The sequence below is a fragment of the Peromyscus leucopus genome, chromosome 8a, assembly GCF_004664715.2.
Source record: "Peromyscus leucopus breed LL Stock chromosome 8a, UCI_PerLeu_2.1, whole genome shotgun sequence".
Classification (NCBI taxonomy): domain Eukaryota; kingdom Metazoa; phylum Chordata; class Mammalia; order Rodentia; family Cricetidae; genus Peromyscus; species Peromyscus leucopus.
In genome coordinates this window covers 16,612,068-16,633,183 of record NC_051085.1, presented here as the reverse complement: position 1 = coordinate 16,633,183, position 21,116 = coordinate 16,612,068, and the positions used below count along the sequence as shown (strand labels likewise).

The following is a 21,116-nucleotide window of genomic DNA, read 5'->3' as shown; positions in this document are numbered from 1 at the left end:
TTTGGTTTATTTTGCTAGTTTCTTAAGGTAGGAAGTTAGATTATTGAGACTTTTTAAATGTGCGCTCTCTCTTGTAGATGTAACCAACCATTTTATTAAAATAAGAAACACAGAACCAGTGTAAAAGAGAAAGCCAGAGGTCAGAGCTCAGAGCTAAAACCTTACCCTTCCTCCTGCGGTGCTCCTACCTCCCCGAAAGAGAGCTACTTCCTGTGTATATGTCTTTAAATAGTCTTTTTGTTCTGCCTTCTCATTGGTTGTAAACTCAAACACGTGACTGCCTCGTCACTGCCTGTAAGTACAGCCCTCCAGGTCTTAAAGGCGTATGTCCAGGTCTTAAAGGCGTATGTCTCCAATGCTGGCTGTATCCCTGAACACACAGAGATCTACCTAGCTCTTCTAACCATCATGCTCTTGCTATGGCTCTAATAGCTCTGACCCCAGGGCAACTTTATTTATTAACATAAAATTAAAATTACATTTCAGTACAAATAAAATATCACCATAATATCTTTATTTTTCTTTTCAGTGTCAATGATTTCTGCTTTTTCTTAATTCCTTTCTGCATAGGTTTGGTTTATTTTGCTAGTTTCTTAAGGTAGGAAGTTAGATTACTGAGACTTCTTTTAAATGTTCTCTCTCTCTCTCTCTCTCTCCTCTCTATCTGTCTTTCTCAACAACAAATAGATGAGAAAATCAGACTGTTCAGAGTAATGGTTTATTTCAACTCACTGTTTTAGAAGCTCTTGTCCATGATTAGGTGGCCTGTGCCTATTAGGCCTTTAGTGGGGATCACCATGGCAGATTGCATAGTAGAGCAAAACTGCTCACCTCATGGCCAGGAACTGAAAGAGAATTGGAGGAGACCAGGGTTGTACAAGCCTCTGGAATGCAGGTATAAAGATCTGTTTTAGGAACATTTCCGCCCCCAAACTTAAAGTTTATACCACTTCTCAGTAGCACCACCCTGAGGATCTTGCAAACTTTTACACATGAGCTTTGGTACGTTTGAGATGCAAAGTACATTCTTCCTCTGGTCCCAAAAGTTTATGTTTATCTCACACTGTTAAAAACATTTAAAATCTAAAGAGTTCCCTAGATTTTAACTGTTTAGCATTGCTCAAAGGTCTACATTCAAAGCTTTCTTCTGTAATATTGTTGTGAGCCCTTATAAAAAAAAAAACCACAAAAATAAAGTTTCAGGGCTGGAGAGATGGCTCAGAGGTTAAGAGCATTGACTGCTCTTCCAGAGGCCTGGTTCAATCCCAGCAACCATATGTGCTCACACCATCTGTAATGAGATCTGGTACCCTCTTCTGGCCTGCTGCATATATAATAAATAAATAAATCTTTTTTTTTAAAAAAAAAAAAATAAAGTTTCAGCTTCTCTGATATAATGGTATAAGAGGCAAAAAGCAAATATTCCTATACCAAAAGAGGAATAGAGGAATCGGAAGAAATTGGACCAAAGCAAGACTGGAAGCCAGTGTGGCAAACCCTGAATTTTAAACTTCCATGTCTGGTATTTAGGACACATATTAGGTGTGGGCTTCCAAGGCCAGAGTACTGCAAGCTTACAGCTGTATTGATAGCCACTTGGCCACTCTTGATCTGGCTTTGCACATTGCCAGCAGCATTCTACATTGCTATCACCATTTTCCTAGGGTTTCCATCCCTCAAAGCCTTAGTTACTATTTGGGGATTGCTTGTAGGGATACTGTCTATATCACACACTTCCTAGGCTGTTCTTTGCTTCCTATTCTCAAGTGCATTTGGCTAAAAGCGTCTAGATGTATGCATGCAGTGCCCAAGTACTTAGCTGCTTTCAAATTTCTGCACATAAGCTGCCTTATCACCTTTACACTTGGACACTTAAAAAGATTTAGGACATGGACAAAATGTATCTGACTCTTGCTGTGGATAACAAGAATTGCCTGTAATCTAGATCCCAACCATATCCTCATTGTCACCGGAAACTTCCACAATACAGTCTTCACTGACGTGCTCTTGTCAACATTCTGATGGGAGCTCTTTTCTGAAATTGCTTATTGAATGTGGCTTTACGACTCAAAGCTTTCTCTAGCCTGATTGTCTTCCTGTGAGCTGGGCATGGTGTAATCTCAGCACTAGGAGGCTGAAGCAGGAAGACTGCCACGAATTTGAGTTAATCCTGGACTATGTAAAAAGATCTTGTCTCAAAAAAACCAAACAAAAGAAATCCGAGCAAATAAGTAGATAAACAGAAACTCTTACTGCAGGACTGTCCCAGAGCCTTTCTAACGTGTGAAATGCATGGCAAGGATAGAGACCCCTTCTCTAAGTACCTGTAGAGTAATTCCAAAACCTGTCCACAGTCAGATACGAGTAAATGCAAAGCCACCCTTCCCTACTGTAACAAATACTGAAACCAATAGCTTACAAGTAGGAAGGTTTATTTTGATGCCTGTTTTAGAGGTTTCATCCCAAGACCTCTTGGCCTCATTGTTTTTAATTAAAGCAACACAACATGGGAGGTGTGTCGCAGAGAGAGCTGTTCACCTCCTTACCTCAAGTCTGGGAATAGTAGGAGGAGAGGGAGGGGAAGAAGATTCCATGGTTTCCTTCTGTCCTGAATACCACTTAAGTTTACAGAACCTCTCATACTGCCCTCTGGGGACCAAGCCTCTAAAACAGGATGCCTGGAAGACTGGTGAGATTGCTCAGGTGGTGGAGGCCTTTGCCACCAAGGCCAACCTTAGTTCAGTCCTTGAACCCATATGGAGGAGAGAACTGACTCCTGTAAGTTGTCCTCTGCTCTCTACACACTGAGGCATATACCTGTCTCCTAAACAAACAGCGGAATGTGGGGACATTTAAGATCTAAATTGCAACATCTCCCCTCAGAAACTGCTTTACCTATGTCCCACAGAGTTGGAAGTTTGTATTTTCATTTTTATTCAGTTGAGTGTATGTATGTGTAATAGTTTAGATATTTATTATTTTATATGTGTTTTGCCGGCACATATGTAAGTGTATCACATGCCCTTGAATTCACAAGACGGTGCCAGATCCCCTGGAACTGGAATTAGAATGCTTATGAGCTGTAGGGGCTGGGAACTGAACCCTGGGTCATCTGCAAGAGCAACAAGTTCAGTATGTTTTATACTTTGTGACTTCTCCTTTGCACCTTAGGATTATGTAGAGTGTATTTACTTATTTAACTATATTTTGCTACCTGGCTTAATTAGATAATGTTCTTCTGTTGAAAGGAATGGAATATTGGGTCTTTTATTTTCAATTGGATGAATTGGATGACCTCTTTTTGATACCCAGAGGATAGAGGAGAGCACTTTCTTACTGTTGGTTGGGTAGATGTGGAATAAAAAAATCTAGGTTTCCCTTGGTAACATCACGGATCCCAATGTCGATTGCTTCAGACATTTGAAGGTGATGAATGTCCAGAGTCTCTATTAGGGCAGATCTCCACTGTCATTGTGTGTGTGTGTGTGTGTGTGTGTGTGTGTGTGTGTGTGTGTGTGTGTGTGTGTGTGTGTGTGTGAGAGAGAGAGAGAGAGAGAGAGAGAGAGAGAGAGAGATAGAGATAGATAGATAGATACATCCTCACAGACAGGGAATGAGGCTCCTGTCTCCCTGTGTGGCCTTTTTTGATGTCACTGTTGTAAGGCCCTTGGATATTTTATTACAACTTAACAAGATTGGAAGCTTAGGTTTCTCACTTGGTGTTAGTTGTGAGGGTGCAGGTTGGGCTACACTGCTTTCTGTGCTGGCTGGTTAGTGAATGGAGTTAACCATGCAGACCTTTTCTGTCTTCTTGCTGTATTCTTTCTTTGTTCTTGGGCTAGCAAGAATTAGCTTTTATTGGGATTCTTTTGGGCATTCCTATTGGTCATTTTAGATTTCTGGTTTTGCTGTTCCTAAATCTTAGAGATGTAAGGCAAAAAGGAAACACAAAGAATGCCTTATTTCCTTGTCCCTCTTCCAAGGTCCCTGCATGGTCTGCCTTCTTCCTCTAATCTTTCAGGTCTCCTGTTCATTTTATATGTAATATTCAATACTTTTAGTTGTATTTAGACAGCACTATTAGAAAAATATCTTTTTTTTTCCACTGCTTTATTGGTAAACCATGTTTAAATATTACTAGCTCATAACTTGGCGGTCAGTCCATAGGATATTGATTTTATTGTCAGTTTGCATAAGAATATTTCTAACTTTTAAACTGTAATACTCCTTAAAGTTATAAAGTAAAAGAGATAACACAGAGTAAAATTTTTAAATAAAACTAATAACATTAACACTTAAAGAGCCACAAATACAATGTCCAAAGTTGGTATTCATATATAAAATTTTATGTATTTAGTACTTTAACATGGGTAAAAATGATAAGAATCTATTTGATGGATTGCAGATGACCAATAGCCTTGAAAAGATGATCAGATTTAGTCATAGTGAAATGAATGTCAGATGAGACGCTGATTCCCACCAATGAAACTGACCCCCCTTTCTCCAAAATGCACAGTGATATCCAGATCTGAGCAAAGCTGAAAAACATTGCTCCTTAGAGAGGAGACTTGGCAGTGTTAACATCTGTATTGCTGTTACTCTATTCTAGGCACACTAGTTCTTCTTCTCATCTTTCTGATAAAGTGAGACACAAAAGGGTTAGATAACTTACCCATAAGTAAGCGGGGCTGGGAATGTAGTAGTAAAATGTTTAGGGATCATGTACAAGGCTATGAATTCGATCTTCAATATCACCAAACCAAACCAAACTAGCCAACTAGACAATCAAGAACAAAACAACCCACCAGACCTAAATCATAGGTAACGTAATGTTCTCACTCAGCACAGGCTTGTGTAGGTGAAACTATATAATATGTACAGGAATATTTACTGCAACACTGAAAAGTGTGAAGCAGCTTTAAGAGTCTATACAAGAAAGCAAAATGATTAAATATTTCACTAAGTATCCATTTAAATTAATTACGTGTGTATGTGTACACACATATTCCTATATATTTCTATACCTTACAAGAAGAAGTTCAAGCAAGTTTTCAGGTTAGGATGCCAAATTAAATACACTTCTTTATTGCCCCCTGAAACTCTGCTAAAACTTAGATAAAAGAACCAAAAGCTATATGAAGATAATAGGAAAATGATATTAAAATTATGGGAATTATTAGATTAATAACTTTAGCAATTGTTAGCATCTGGGCATGGTGGCCCGTACCTTTAATCCTGGTACTTGGGATACAGAGGCAGGCGGACTTGAGGCCCAGGCCAGCCAGGGCTACCTAGTGAACCTTGTCCCCCTCCTCCCATTGCTAAAATTGTTAGCAGGCTCCAAGTAGTTAGACCCTAAATTAGCTTCACAAAAATCTAGCCGACCCTAAGGGTCTTCAGAAAGGCTCAAGAGCTGCAGTTCCAGGTTTGCAAGGCTTCTGTAGTGAGCTCCCCGTCTAGAATCTGTTTCTTGGATACAAATCAGAAAGGAAGGTTCACCTTTATCTCCTTGAAGATTTTTAGACTATCTAAAACCAGAATGTTGGAAAACCGTTTTCCTCTGAAGGCCTCAGGCAAAAGGCATGGCTTTTCCTAGCAACCCGTTGCACCCTTTCCTGATATTTGCCTCCTTTTCATGTCCCCGTTGTCTCCAGATGTTTTTCTTTCTTCTCCTTATAAGGGAAATGATGTTTGGAAATACCAGTCTATGACATTTGCTCCTACCTAATTCTGTATGACTGTTACCTTAATTTTGATTACGTCTGCAAAGGACTGATTTTCAAATTCACTCATATCATATTTACTGGTGTGTGTGTGTGTGTGTGTGTGTGTGTGTGTGTGTGTGTGTGTGTGTGTGTGTGTGTTGTGTTTTTTTTTTTTTTTTTGTGTGTGTGTGTGTTAGATTGAGAGAGAGAATGATTTTAGCTTAAGTGTGATATGACACATTAAGAGACATAGTTCAGCTGGGCGGTGGTGGCGCACGCCTTTAATCCCAGCACTCGGGAGGCAGAGCCAGGCGGATCTCTGTGAGTTTGAGGTCAGCCTGGGCTACCAAGTGAGTTCCAGGAAAGGTGCAAAGCTACACAGAGAAACCCTGTCTCGAAAAACCAAAAAAAAAAAAAAAAAAAAAAAAAAAAAAAAAAAAAGAGACACAGTTCAGTCTACAACGTTCTGTACAGTTTGTGAGGGTAAATGGAAAGGCATAAAAAGGTGCTGGAGAGTAGCTTGAACGAAACTGAATCTAAAAAGGAAGCCAGGGAACTGTATTCAGAGCTTTAGATAATGTTTTTTGGTTATTTTTATTAGTGAACATAATAACTATTATTATTGTGATAATAATGATATTAGTTTTAGTGATATCATGATATTAGACACTAGCGAAGAAAACAGATGGGGATTTAAAAGTTGCAGAGTCTGTGCTCTGTTCGTAGGGTTGTTTGAAAGTTTTGCTTTAAGCAGCTCATTCACTTCCTCTAAGAACTGCACCTTAGAGGTTCTGTGCAGTTCCTTCTCAGATAATCACTGGAGAGCCAGAGAAAAATTCTGTAGGTTTTGAAGTTTTGATTTAAAAGCTTGATAATTCTATAGTGAATTACTTAAGCTCAAAAGAGTATAACATTAATCAGGAAACTCTAGAGCTCCCTGCTGGAAGCAAGCCTTTTCTCAGTTTGCCCAAGAGTCTGGGGTTCTGTCCTCTTCATGACAGTGAACAGCAGAACATCTGAGCATCCTTTACTGAGAAGACTGTTGTTTACATAATTTCCCGAAGTTCTTGGATTTGCCTGCATATTATATAATCCTTTTTCTACTGCTCTTTAAAGTTTTTTATTTTTATTCTGTGAATTAATGTGAAGCCAATTTGTGTTAGTAGTAGCAAATCTGTTTTCCTCACCAAGTAATTGCACAAAACACAAGCTCCCGTGATCTTTCAGGGATGGACAGCATGAGTTTCCCTGTTTCCTTGAACAGGCTGACTGAAGACATCTTTTTCTTTGGTGGGGGGGCGGGTAAACTTGCATTAGTTTGTGCTAAACTGCAGCTCCTTTCCTTGCCAGATTTTTATTAAAATCCAAGAAACAATTGATAATTTTTATGGTATGTTGTATAGTACTATATAGATAGTCTAAAAGACAATCATTTAATGTAAGGCTTGTTCCTAGAAGATAGTCTTATTTAAAGGTTATTTTATATGGGTAAAACTGTCAAAATATGAAGGCAGGGTAAGTAGGGCAGGACTTTTAGGAAGCAATAAAGACTGTGAAGAATTGTGACTAAGAAGGAGATAGGATGCTAGAAGACTGGCTGTGGGTAAGAGAGAGATTTCTGTGGAACATGAATCGCAATTGTGGTTTGTATGAAAATGTCCCCCACAGGCTCAGATGTCTGAACACTTGCTCCCCAGTTGGTGGCACTGCTTGGGTAGGTGTAGCAGATGTGGCCTTGCTGGAGGAGGTATGTCACCAGGGGTGGGTTTTGATGTTTCAAAGCTGAGAGCTGTTTCCAGTTCGTATTCTCTGTTTGTGCCTGTGGTTTAAGATGTGAGCTCTCAGCTTTCTGCTCCAGCTACCTGACTCTTCTCTGCCATTCCGGACTCTTATCACCTGAGAACTGTAAGCCCAAAAAACTTTTCTCTTACAAGTTGCCTAAGACTACTTATTCAGTAGGAAAGGCTACTATATTTTGACTTAACACTTGATTCTTAGTGTGTATTCTCTCTTCTGAATTGTTGTGCCCTTTGTGGTTTCTGTTGCATGAGAACTATTGCTGTGTTGTTGTCCTCCGTGTTCTTTGGCAAATGTCCCCACGACGTCCAGAGGTTGACTTATATAGACTTCTGTTTTTCATTGTGAGATTTGCTTCATGGCCTATCTTTGTAGTGTAAAGGGACTGCTGTGGAGAATTGCTGAATGCTGCCAATAGCTTTGCAGTAGAACACAGTTTGATAGATTGGTGCTCACAGTAAACGTGAGCTCACAGTTAAAGTGTGCTGTCTGCTGGATTGTTGTACAAAAGTGTCATATGAATGTGGCGTGTGTGCTTTACATACTCAATCCTTGGTTCTGTAAATTGTCATCTGTTAGCCAGAAGTCTGCATTTTTTGTCATTTATAAAATTAATTATGCTTGTTTACCTACTTTTTCTTCTTTCTTTTGTACTAGGACCTTGCACACATTAGGCAATGTTTCACCATTAAGCTATATCCATGGCTAATCTACCCTTGTTAAACATATACTTCTGGACAGTATAGAATAACCTCCAGAATATTCAGCTCCTTTTTACTATAGCCCCTTACTTGAGAATTCCCTACCATGGCCTATTATATTAATTTCTAAACAATATATATTTTGTTTAAGTATTAGCAAATGTAATCTGAGCTTATTTTAAAAATTCAAATAAAATATTCTACAAAATATTTTAATAAGCGGTCTTCAGGCCTTTTGTTGGTGATATGTCCAAATAATATTATAACATGTTATATAATCCAGATATTTAACTTATTATAGTTATTTTGGGTTTGATACATTCCAGTCATTATTTCTCTTTGTAAGACAGTTAAGATTGAAGATTATCTATACACTAAATGCCATTTTAATTTTTGAGTATAGATAAAAGTACATGAAATAGTTTTTTATTTTGATTCTATAGTATATTGCTTTAATACTGTATGTATAAAGTCAATCAACAAAGACTAAGCTCAAATTACAGGGCTTCTGATAGGCAGATTTCAGGCAGTTCCTTTATCTGTGAAACAACAACAAAAACCCCCTTTTGGCTTACTGTACTGAACTGTGTTTAGTAGTCTGTGTTGCTGTTATTTTTTTAAGCATACTAAGAAAGGTACAGATAGAGGTAAGTTTTTGCTTTTGACAATTTCCTACTGCTAATTTTCTTTGGGGAACGATAATTTTCTCCAGTTAATTTCATTTATCTTAAATAAACAGGTCCAATAAAATGAACTGTTTAATCATATCTTCATTAGTTGGTTTACTAGTAATAGATCATTTAATACTTTATGTTTTGAGCTCATTCTGTATGTTTGTATGAGAGGAGTCACTTGCTAGGTTGTCTTCATCTTAGGAAAAAGAACAAGGGCTCTTTAAGGTAAGGGTTACTTCGTGTCTCCTTGTGTTAGACATGGCTAGTGGTAGAAAGAAAGCAGCTGTTTCTCCTGTCTATATGCCATCCAGTGGAGAAGACAGCAAGTGTTGTAAAATAAGGAAGCAGTCTGTAAGTGAAGCATGCTGGGAGGTAAGGATGATGTTGGGCACTGGGAGGATGAGAGGTGGAGTAAGTGTATGTCTTATGACTGTGAGATATCACAACGTTCGTGGTCTTAAGATGAATAAAAATGTCTTCTGTAAGGTAGGTGTGGTGCCATACATCTGTGTCAGTACTCAGAAGCCTGAGGCAGGAGGATTATGAGATGCAGACCAGAATGGGCTATATAGAAAATTGAAAATAAGCGTCATCTGTATAATAGCTAGACCCTATCTTAAAACCAGTCAAACAGAAAATCCATACATTTTGCAAAATAATATACTTCATATAAACTGTGAAATCCTGAGGTAAAATTCAGCCATCTTATTTTCAAACAGTTTATAATGTGTCCAGAGGTTGCAGTTTTCCAGGTGGTGGAAGTGACATTGTCTACCTCTCACTCCAAAGCCTCTCTGAACGCTGACTTGCCTATGTTTAGAAAGAACAGAGAGAAGGCCTGAGCAGGGAGGCCAGTGTTGTCCAGCTCACAGTAGATGGAGAACCAGCCCAGGCTTCTGCTTTGAGGTCTGCGCTTGGTTAAGTGAGATAACTAACCTCTATGGGCCAGTTCTTCAATTTGTGGTTGTAAGTCAAAGTACCCATAAACTATTTAAAAATATTTACCGAAGATATGCAGACTACTTTGAAATATTAATTTTAAAAAGGAAGGAATTTACATGATGTAAAAATGTTTTGCCCATTTGTTACAGTACACTGTGATTATGGTATTAACAAGAAAGCGAAAGAAAAGAAACCTATCATATATAAAAATGATTGTCTTGTGGTTCAAGTAAAATATAATGCATATTGATTAATAATTGTGCTCCTATATTTTAAACCAGAATGTTTTGATTTGAGGCTTTATTTTTAACTAAAAACTTAAGATTGATTATTATCATTTGGATCTAGGATAGAAACTCTTTTGCATTTAATTCCTTCTTGTTATGGGAGAGTAGATCAGAGAAGATGTGGAGGCGGGGAGGTTCTATATAAGAACATAGAATCAATGTGTTCATAGATAAAAATAACAGGAAGTTGAGATTTTGTTAAAGATTCAGAAATGTTATCTTAAATGTAATCCACTTACATTGCTAGGTTGTAGTAATGTCCTTAAACAGTTTTAACATCTGTCACTAGCTCTTTTATGGTTTCCTGAATGCTGCAGATGCTGTTCTAGTTTGTAAAACGACTGCATCTCAGCTAGTTTTAGATTGCACTGTTGTAGTTTAGATGTGGACTAGATGACTTATCAAAAACTTCCATCTGAGATTCGTGACTACAGTCAGGTAACTTAAAGCACATTAGGAAATACATTGCATCTATCATTAATTAGTTTCCCTGGGCAAACTAATATTTTTAAAGGGTTAACACAGTTAACATTTTCTAGATGCTTCTCTTGACTTAGAAGTAATAGTCCCCCCAAGACACTCATATGTCAGATATTTGAGGCCTTGTTTATTTATTCATGTGCTGTATGTGCATGTTATGGATGTACATATGTGTATAAATAGACTAGCCTTTGATTTTTTTTTTACTTTTGACAGTAATGAATTCCAGATGTTACAGTAAGTCATATTTTATCATGAAACTCTGAGTACTGATCATAGTCGAACTTGGAATATGTAAGCTTGAAAGCTTCAGAACTGGAGTCATACCCAGATGATGGGTGTTCTCATGAATTGAGCAGTAGAATGCTTGTTTAAAAGTGGTATTTCTGAGCCCCCTTTCTACCAGGGCTGATCATATTCTACTGATGTATGTAGCATATTCCAGGTAACTTTTTTGCATGCTATGGTTTGAGACTTTCTAGTAAGGAACTTCTAGGGGTAACTTTTGCCCTTAATTTAAGATCATATTCTATAAACACAGATTTATAGTAACAAATTCAAGGGTAGTGCTAAGGAAGTGGCCCAGTTGGTAAGGTGCTTGCCTGGTATGCATGAAACCCTCAGTTCCATTACAAGCATCCGAGAACCCACATAGAGTGCTGTCCACCTGTGGTCCCAGCATCCCGGAACCCACATAGAGTGCTGTCCACCTGTGTCCCAGCATCCCAGAACCCACATAGAGTGCTGTCCACCTGTGGTCCCAGCATCCCGGAACCCACATAGAGTGCTGTCCACCTGTGGTCTCAGCATCCCAGAACCCACATAGAGTGCTGTCCACCTGTGGTCTCAGCATCCCAGAACCCACATAGAGTGCTGTCCACCTGTGGTCCCAGCATCCCAGAACCCACATAGAGTGCTGTCCACCTGTGGTCCCAGCATCCCAGAACCCACATAGAGTGCTGTCCACCTGTGATCCCAGCATCCCAGAACCCACATAGAGTGCTGTCCACCTGTGATCCCAGCACTTGAGAAATGAAAGCAGGAGGGTCAGAAGTTCAGAAGCTTTTTACATAGTTAGTTCATTCCTATCCTGGGGCTCCATGAGACTCTGTCTCAAACACATAAAAGACATTAAAAAAAGTAATCTGATGAAGTGACTTTTATCACCAATTGTTGATCTTTTATGAAGTTGAAAAATCCCAAGCACCTGAAGGCAGATAGGAAAGTAGCACATTGTTAGCCCCCAGGCAGCAGCCAGGCCTGGTGGTTATGTTCCAGTGTTTGCAGTAACATGGGAAGTAGATAATCACCTGATAGAGTATTCACACTTCTCTAACAATGTTACTGAGATAGTTCAGACTCTCTGAGAATCATAAAAACACCTTTGTAGAAATATGGCCAAGAGGTACAATTATGTTACCTGAAAAAAAATTAAGACCTCATGGAAAGTAAAATGTGAAAGCCAGATTTTCTCTTTGCTGTCTCTTTTTCTCTTGCTAAAATGCTTGAATTTGGCATAGACTTCCATAGTTTAGATGATACAATATTCCAGTTTTCTGATAGAGTTATGTCTGACTGAGTCTTTAGTGTTGGATCATTAGTAAGACCTCTATGTAGGTACATAGACTTTCCTCCTTTTTTGAGTACTATGTTATAACCCACTGAACTAACCAGACTCTTGTGCTTTTTCACTACAGGCTCACTCACAGAAGATCCGCTTTTCTGTTTAAAAGGTACAATACTTTGAAAAATACACAATACTAGGATAAATATGAATGTTTTCAAGTATAACTTTAATCCACTTAATAATTTAAGCATATTTAGAAAGTAGTGTTTGACAAATACTGGGTGGCTATAACACTTCACTGTCACCAAGAGCAGGTCATCCAGACCAACACCTAGAGGAGCGTTGCAGTTGTGTGAGTACCCAGCCCAGCAGGGTACAGTGAAGGCAGTTCCAAGCGGGGAATTTATAGCTCCGAGTGCCTACACTCCAACGGCAGAGAGCGCTCAAGTAAAGAGCTTGAAGATGTACCCTAAAGCCTTGAAAAACCAAAACCCAAAGCAGAAGGTGGCAAGGAGTATCAGGGCAGAATTGTTGAAATAGACTATATACAAACTTGTAGCCAGTAACATGGTAAATAGCCAAAAACTTGAAGCATTCTCACTAAGATCGGGGGCAACACAAGAGTGCTCATCTCCCACTCTTCCTCAGTGTAGTGCTTGGACAATAAGACAGCAGAGTAAATTATAGGGGTACAGATAGGAAAGGACTCTTTATGATTCTATACACATAAAACCTTTGGAAAACTAGAGCTGAGAAACACACCCAGCAAAGTAGCAGGATACAAATTTAACATACACATATGTTTATTAATGGTAACCATATCAAGAAATCAGGGAAATAATCTTCACAGTAGCCTTAAAACCATCTAGTAAATCAATCCCCAAACCTTGGAGTAAGCCTGCCCAAGGAAGTAGAAGACCTCTGTCAGATGAATAGATAGTGAAAACGTTGTGCATAGACAAAACAGGATTTTATGCAATTGTAGAGACAGGTAAATGGTGCGATTTGCAGGAAAATGGGTGGAACTGCAAAGTGTACTAGGTGAGATAACCAAAATAATAAAGAGAAAGAGTGTATGTTCTCTGTCATACGCATATCTCAGCTACAAATTCACATACACACGTACATCAGTTTGTCTGTCTATCTATCTGTAATTACATGAGAGTGAGTATGTGTAGTGGACATGAAAGTGGCCAATGAGAGACAAGAAAAAGAGACTAATGGGATGGGAGTGGATAGTAGAACACACATGATATGAAAATGGAAGGGGAAATATCAATACTGGGGAGAGGGAAAGGTGTAAGCAGAGAGAGAACATGAAGATGGGGGAAGAAAAGAAGGTGATGATGGTAGTTCATCCACTAGGATGTATGCAAAAGCAGAAAGAAAACCTGGTAACAGATAAAGATGCTCCTGGAAACCATAGGCTATTCAACAGAAGTCTCAGTACCAGGGGTGAGCTCCAATGGTTGGTCTAGGAGGCCACTAGGGCCCCCAGAAGGATACAGTTATTTACTCTCACTGCTGGTTACTTCTCAGCACTGATGAAACTGTGTTGCTAAAGAGATTTCCTATGCTTTGGTCTCAGGATGTGGAGAAATCCAGCTGGAACTGGGATGGAAGCCTCCTTCCTGCTTTTTTAGCTCACTACTGCTAGAGGGTGTTAGGCAGACTGTAGAGAATTGTCATCAAAAGTCTTAATTTTTGATGGGAGCTGCAGACCCCAAGGACTACACTATAGTTGATTTTTATTACTCTTTGGGGGCCCGCCAGCCAGCTCCCAAATAAATACATGGAGACTTACTCTTACTTGTGAATATCTGGCCTTAGCTTGTCTTGTTCTTAGCCAGCTCTTCTAAGTTAAATTACCCTGTTTCTCTTTGACTATGTTTTGCCCCTGTTTTTTTTTTTTTTTTTTTTTTTTTTTTTTTTTGTTTTTCTTTTTTTTTTTTTTTAAAGCTGTCTCCTTTTTTTTTTTTTTTTTTTTATATCTTTCTTTCCTTTTACTCCATGGCTGGCTGTGTGGCTTGGTGTCTGGCCCCTGGCATCCTCTTCTTTTCTTGCTCCTTCCTTTTCTCCTGAGCCTAGATTTCTCCTCCTATTTATTCTCTGTGCCTGACAGCCTGTCTATTCCTCTCCATTCAGCTCTTTATTAGACCAATCAGATGTTTTAGGCAGGCAAAGTAACATAGCTTTACAGTCAAACAAATTCAACATAAAATAAAACAACACATCTTTGCTTCATTAAATGTGAGAGTCTTTCAGAGTCTACCTCTAGCCTCCTCCCACCTTTCCAAGGGTTCCTGGGTGGAGGAGTGAGGAATGAGGAAATATTAGGTAGAAAGAGACAATAAAAAAGACAGACACACAGGATAGCTTCGGGAGGGCCCTGTGTCAATATCTAGTCGCCCAGAGCTTTATTCAAAAGGGCTTTTTATAATATGCCCAGGGGAGAGGCAAAAGACCCCCCCTCCCCCCTTGCAAGTGTAGCCAAGTGTAGACCCTTCCAAACACCTGGTAACCACACCCTTGGCCAAATTATCCCATTATGCAGCTTTGCTGGGTAAAGCAAGCTCAGATTCTCTGACCTTGAGTAAGATCTCACTAGGCAGCCTCTGTAGGCCTCCACAATTAAATAGTATTTTACAGCATAAATGAATGTAACACATCTTAAACTAATATTCCACAATACTACACTACTGACTGGCCAGGTAAAATGTGCCCACAGGTCTGATAGTGGCAGGTTAAGTAATAGGGGAATCATCTGCTCTCTGATCAGATTTTAGAGCTGCCCAACGGGAGGGAATCCACATTTACTACTACCAACTTGGTCAAATGCCTTTGGCTAGGAATGTCATAGGCCCTAGAGGGGAAGTTATTGCTATTTTCCTGCTAACTGGACATGATGTGTCCATCAGACTGCTATCTAAATATTGTGTTTCTACCCTTGGTTAAGTGCTACTGTCAGCTTTTGTCAGAGACGCCCCCACCCTTTTTTTTTTTTTTTTTGCAGTGGGTATCAGTAGCCGCAGAGACTTAGAACTGGTCAAAATGCTGAGAATAAGGGCTGCTTGCTGAAAGCTCAGCCATAAGTGGGAGTTACATATCGCCCACTTCAAGGCTCAGGGAATATCACAGAAGACGGGTGGGAAGAACGTAAGAGCCAGAGAGAGGAAGGAGTGGAATGAATGGAACACTCCTCAGAGTGACATTACCATTGCACTCTTGATCTCACAGCAGTTATGAGTCCTAGCACAAGACCTATACAAGGTTGGGCCTGCTAACATTCTGTCATGGGTGGGGCTAGGAAGAGGAAGAAGGACCCATGAATATCCCGTGCCCTGTCCCTATAGACAGATAATGGTAGCTAAGGGACTCGGTCTCACGAGACCCCACTGCTCCCTGAAGATCTATGGCCAGTTAGTGGTCCATTAAGGGAGGGAGAGGCATTTTCTTCAATGGGTAGCACTGAGGAGGAGTGTGTATGCTCTGTAAATTATCCCTCTCCTGGGTCCCTATAGCAACCCTAAGGAAACTCACTTGCTTATCAAGAATAAACAAACGCAGGCACAGCAGTAGAAGATGACTGTGGAGGGGATCACTGGGAGCAGATGGGGAACAGAGGAGAGAAATGGGTGCAGGGATTATGTTTGAAAGTATGTTGAATTATTTCTGATTACTGTAGAGGGATGATAGTACTAGCAATTTCCTCATTTTGAGGAAGAAACTCAAATAAATACTGGGAAGCCACATTCAGATTTTTACTGTGGCATTTTGCATTTTGCATTTTTAACCTCTTAATTGAAACTGACTTGGCGATCTTTTCTCCTTCCAGATCACTCAACTTCCAGTGGCACACTATCTTTTAAACCTAGTCGATCGTTGGTCACTCTTCCCACTGCTCATGTGATGCCATCTAACTCCAATGCTTCAATTTCCAAACACAGGGACTCTGTAGCATCAGAGGGCTCTAAATGGAGTGCAAGCCTCCTGCAGACATTGGGAGACCACAGGAGAGGGGAGCAGGACTCCTCTCTAGACATGAAAGACTTTAGGCCCCTGCGGAAATGGTCATCTTTGTCCAAACTTCCTGCCTCGGAGAACTGCAACCAGAGTGGCATTGTATGCACAGAGGAGTTGAGGAGTGACTTGGAAAAGGCGGGGAAGGGCGGCAGGGCTTTCTCGTCCCACTTAAGGACCTTTGGGCCTAGTTGCTTACATGACAGTATGGAGATGCTTAAGCTCGATGACAAAGAAATCAGTAAAAAGCGCTCATCAACCCTGGACTGCAAGTATAAATTTGAGAGCTACAACAAAGAGGACATCAGAGCCGCTGCCTCCGCTCTCAGGAGACAGACCTTAGACATGACTTACAGTGCCTTACCTGAGAGCAAGCCCATTGTGACAGGCTCAGAGGCTTTTGAGTCTCCAAAGTATTTAATGCTTGGCCAGCAGGCGGTAGGTGGAGTTCCCATTCAGCCTTCCGTGAGGACTCAGATGTGGCTTACAGAGCAGCTACGGACAAACCCATTGGAAGGCAGAACTACAGAGGATTCTTACAGTTTAGCTCCTTGGCAACAGCCGCAAATTGAAGAATTTCAACAAGGAAGTGAAACACCAATGCAGGTAAGGCTCCAAACCTAGTGTTTGCTTCCCTCCAGTGGACATTTTGTTTATTGCAGTCAGTATATGACTGCCTACACCATGTCCCTCACAAGTTAACAAATGTAAGTGCTATAAATTTGACATGCTGTGTTGATTAGAAAAACAAAGTCATTTGAGGTAAGTTAACATGAGACCCTTAAACATTGTGCTTAACTTGACCTTTACTTTCTCATTTGTTAAGTAGGCATAAAAAGAAAACATGTTCAGTCTAAAGAAATATGAAACAAAAACAGAAGTTGACGTGGTATAAGAGAAGGAAAATTGATTTTGGAAAAATAGGTCTTGGATGTTTTTCCTGATCATATCACATTTAGGACCTAATTTTTTTCTTTTTTTTAATTAACGCTTTTAACATGCACACAAAATGTTGATTTTATTATGGGATTTTCTTACTGTTTTTCTTCATCCTCTGCTCTCCCCACCCCAGTCCGGTTCCCTCCTGTTGGTTCCCTTCCTCATCCCACAGAGCCCTCTTGCTCTTATGTCATATTTTCTGCTCTCTTTTTTATTCTTCCTCCATCTTACCCTTTCTAGTTGGTAATTGTTGCCCTTACATATATAAAATTAAAATCTTGCTTACAATATGAGAGAGAGAGCACATGGTACCTGTCTTTCTGGGTCTGGGGTACTTTGCATTCATTTTATGCAGATGCCATGTTTTCATTCTCCTTCATGGCCAAGTAAAATTGCATTGTGTACCTGTACCACATTTTCTCACCCGTTCATATATTGATGGACTTCTAGGCTGGGTTCATTTCTAGCTGCTCTGGATGTCAGTAAACATGGCCGTTCACCCACTTGTGTGGTGGGACTTCGTCTTAGGTGCTGAGAACCCAGTGTCTGTGACCTGTCACTTCATTTCTTTGGGCCTTAGTTTCTTGTATAAAATGAGAAGATTGGAGCCCAGTGATTTGTACCCTTTGGTAATGGTTTCTTTGGATTTAACCTCTAAGTCAGCTGCAATTGTTAAGTGAATCAATCATCATTGAATCAGTTTAAAGGAACCACTTTATGATAATACAGCATAGAGAGAAACATAGTATATTAATCCCCATTGAGTATGTGGAATAACATGCTAATGGGTAAATTTCTTGATTTGGAAAAGGGATTGATATGATGTACACTGTGGAGAAAAAACTCAGTTTTGAATCTTCCTAGACCATAGTAGAGGGAGAGCACAATTAATGAGAAACATTCCTGTATGCTTTAGAGAAGTGGTTCTCAACTTGTGGGTCGTGACTTCTTTGGAGGTTTGAACAACAAACCTCTGTGGAGGTTTCACAGGGATAGCATAAGACCATCAGAACACACAGATATTTACATTATAATTCATAACAGTAGCAAAATAACAATTAGGAAGTAGCAATGAAAGTAATGTTATGGTTGGGTGTCACTACAACATGAGGAACTGTGTTAAAGGTCACAGCATTAGGAAGGTGAGAACCACTGTGCTAAACCATCATCCAGAGAGGGTAGGTAGTGTAATTCTCAAGAATTTTCCTCTGTGGTTGAAGAAAAACCATCTGCCTTCATTGGTTTAGGATATAGGACTCTGTGCACACTGTTCACCACTAGTCTTGGCTCTTTCCTCTGTGTTTTGATACCCCACCCATGATACCCCAAACTGACTCTGTAAGGTTGTGACAAATTCTTGACTTCGATCTGGGAAGAATGCTTAATTTACATGTGCATTAACCATTAGATTCTCTGAAGTTCACGGTGGATCTGCCCCATGGTGATTAAGTAGTGAATTCTGTGGCTGACGTTACAATTTTCATGTTCCCTTGGCTATACTTGTTTAAAAAGCAAGATGAAATTTTGTGCCTATATGGATCATAAAGTGGTTTGATCAGTCAAGGTATTGGCAACTAATACTTTTAACATGTTAGTGGAGGCTTTTCTGTTACTTAAATGAAGATTTTGATTAAGTAACATAAAAGACAATTTCTTCAAAGTGAGTTGTGAATGAAAAAGTCTGGTTTCTAGCTTGGAAGAATTTTATTATGTTCTTTGTAATTTTTTTATTTTCACTATTTTTGCATGTTGTATCTGACTTTTTGACTGAGAAAAATCTACATTCTGAGAGATGAGATTATGACACAATATAGTGTCATTACATTTTGTGACACAGGAGGTAGCTTGAAAAGCATCTACTATTTTATTTACATGTTTTAAAAATTGATTTGAATATATGTGTATTTTGTCTATATAATTTAGCATGTAGTTTCTTTTAAGAATTTTTTTTTATTCATTTTACATACCAACTACAGATTTTCTCTCTCATCCCTCCTCCTGCTCCCTCTCAGTCCCCCCCCCCCCCATCTCCTCTTCAAAAAGGGTAAGGCCTCCCATGGGGAGTTAGCAAAGCCTGGTACACTCAGCTGAGGCAGGTTCAAGCCCCTCCCCTGCATTAAGGCTGAGCAAGGCATCCCACCATAGGTAATTGGCTCTAGAAAGCCAGCTCATGCACCAGGGATAGATCCTGATCCCACTGCCAGGGGCCTCTCAAACAGATCAAGCTACACAACTGTCCCATGTGTAGAAGTCCTAGTCCAGTCCCATGCAGGTTCCACAGCTGTTGGTCTAGAGTTCGTGAGCTCCCATGAGCTTGGTTCATCTGTCTCTGTAGATTTCCCCATCATGATCTTGACCCCTCCCTCCCCCCTTGCTCATATCATCCCTCTTTTCGGTCTTTGATTGGACTCCTGGAGCTTGGCCTGGTGCTTGACTGTGGATCTCTGCATCTAGCATGTAGTTTCAAGACATTAAAATGAGTATTAGCATATAACCAAAACTTGGTTATATTAGCATATAACCAAGCCTTACTCAAAAATAAGGCTAAACAATGTCTGGTAGAAAATTCATTATTTTATGGAGGTCCCCCTCTTGTGTTTATATTAGAAAATCTAGATTTTTACTTTATTTGGGAAAAGTACCTCTCTTGGACCTTTGCAATACAAAACTCTTTATAATTAGAACATTTTATAGCCAGTAGCATATATGTATAGCAATTTCATCAAAGTCAAATATTCATTTGAATATAGGTGATTCTGATTGCATTTTATAGATTAAAATTTTTACCACTAAAAATGTAAAAGATAATATTAGATGTTTAAAAATTAGTTTACTTTTAGTGTCCTGTAAATTAAGATAATTTACTTCATTATATGAAGTATTTGAATGTTCATTGTCTTCAAAGTTTTATTCCTTACATCTTATTCTATGGATCATGATTAGACAGAATAAGCTCCCAGTTGTAGAATGGGCTTTCTCCTCACTTTAATGAGCTACACGATTCTGGAATCCTCATGTGACAGAGTGAGGAGAAACCCTGTAAGTTGATGACTAGTCTTGAAATGGATGGAGTAGTGAGCAATATAATGAAGGACACAGGACTTTTCCACTGCAGTTTCACTTTTTCTATCAGTACAGCCAACTGTAGGACTTAGGTACTTTTGCATAGGTAATTACTCAGACCATTATTAGTGGTTCTCAACCTATCAAACCTCTATCTCCAAAATGTTTACATTATGACTCACAACAGTAGCAAAATTAGTTATGAAGTAGCAAGGAAAATAATTTTAGGGTTGGGTGTCACCACAATATGCAGAACTGTATTAAAGGGTCAAATTATTAGGAATTATTATGCTTTATATATTTTTTCTGGTTGTGATGGGAATCTCCAGCTCTCACTGAAGAGAACCCTGTTCACATGGACTCCTTTTGTCTGCTCTTTAGATAACTCCTGAACCCAAACATCTCCTTTTCTACCAGGAATTCAGACAGTTTCACTCAGCATCTCGGTTAAGAATACTCATGTTAGAAAGCAACGTGAATATTGATGCTTTATATCCTTGTAATCTTTGTGGGAAGTGTGTCTACACTTTCTCTTCCTTAGTAATTGCTGTATTAGTAGCACATCTTGAACTGGATTTAAAATTAGGGGATTACAAAGTAGAGGTCTAAATTGTTCTTTATTTTAGCCAATTTAAGTTACTAAGTTTTGGTTAATATATTTTCCAATATAATTTTCTGCTCCTATTTTTTAGTAGTTATTGAAAGATATTTAAAAATTTAGAAAGGGAGATTGAAAACATATTCAGTAAGAATTATAAAATACTGTTGCTAGCTCTACTAGACTTAGTAAATGTTTATTCTCTGGGCATTAGAGGAAGACAGCTAAATCTAATTACAGATAATATGAAGAATAAAGGCTCACACTTAAGTATAATGGAAGAATTAATATTTGGAGAGAAAGAATTCAGAATTTAAAATTTTATAATGCTTGAAATAATACC

At 39.2% G+C, this 21,116-nt stretch overlaps 1 protein-coding gene across 6 annotated transcripts in view; it reads left to right on the top strand.

Annotated features, from left to right (window-relative positions):
- Cep85l (centrosomal protein 85 like) overlaps positions 1–21,116 on the top strand; it is a 126,407-nt gene that overhangs the window by 21,966 nt on the left and 83,325 nt on the right. For all 6 annotated transcript variants that reach the window (XM_028894950.2, XM_028894949.2, XM_028894951.2 and 3 more), the window contains exon 3: positions 15,989–16,779. In XM_028894950.2, the coding sequence (XP_028750783.1) occupies positions 15,989–16,779 (791 nt within the window). The remainder of the gene's footprint in view (positions 1–15,988; positions 16,780–21,116) is intronic.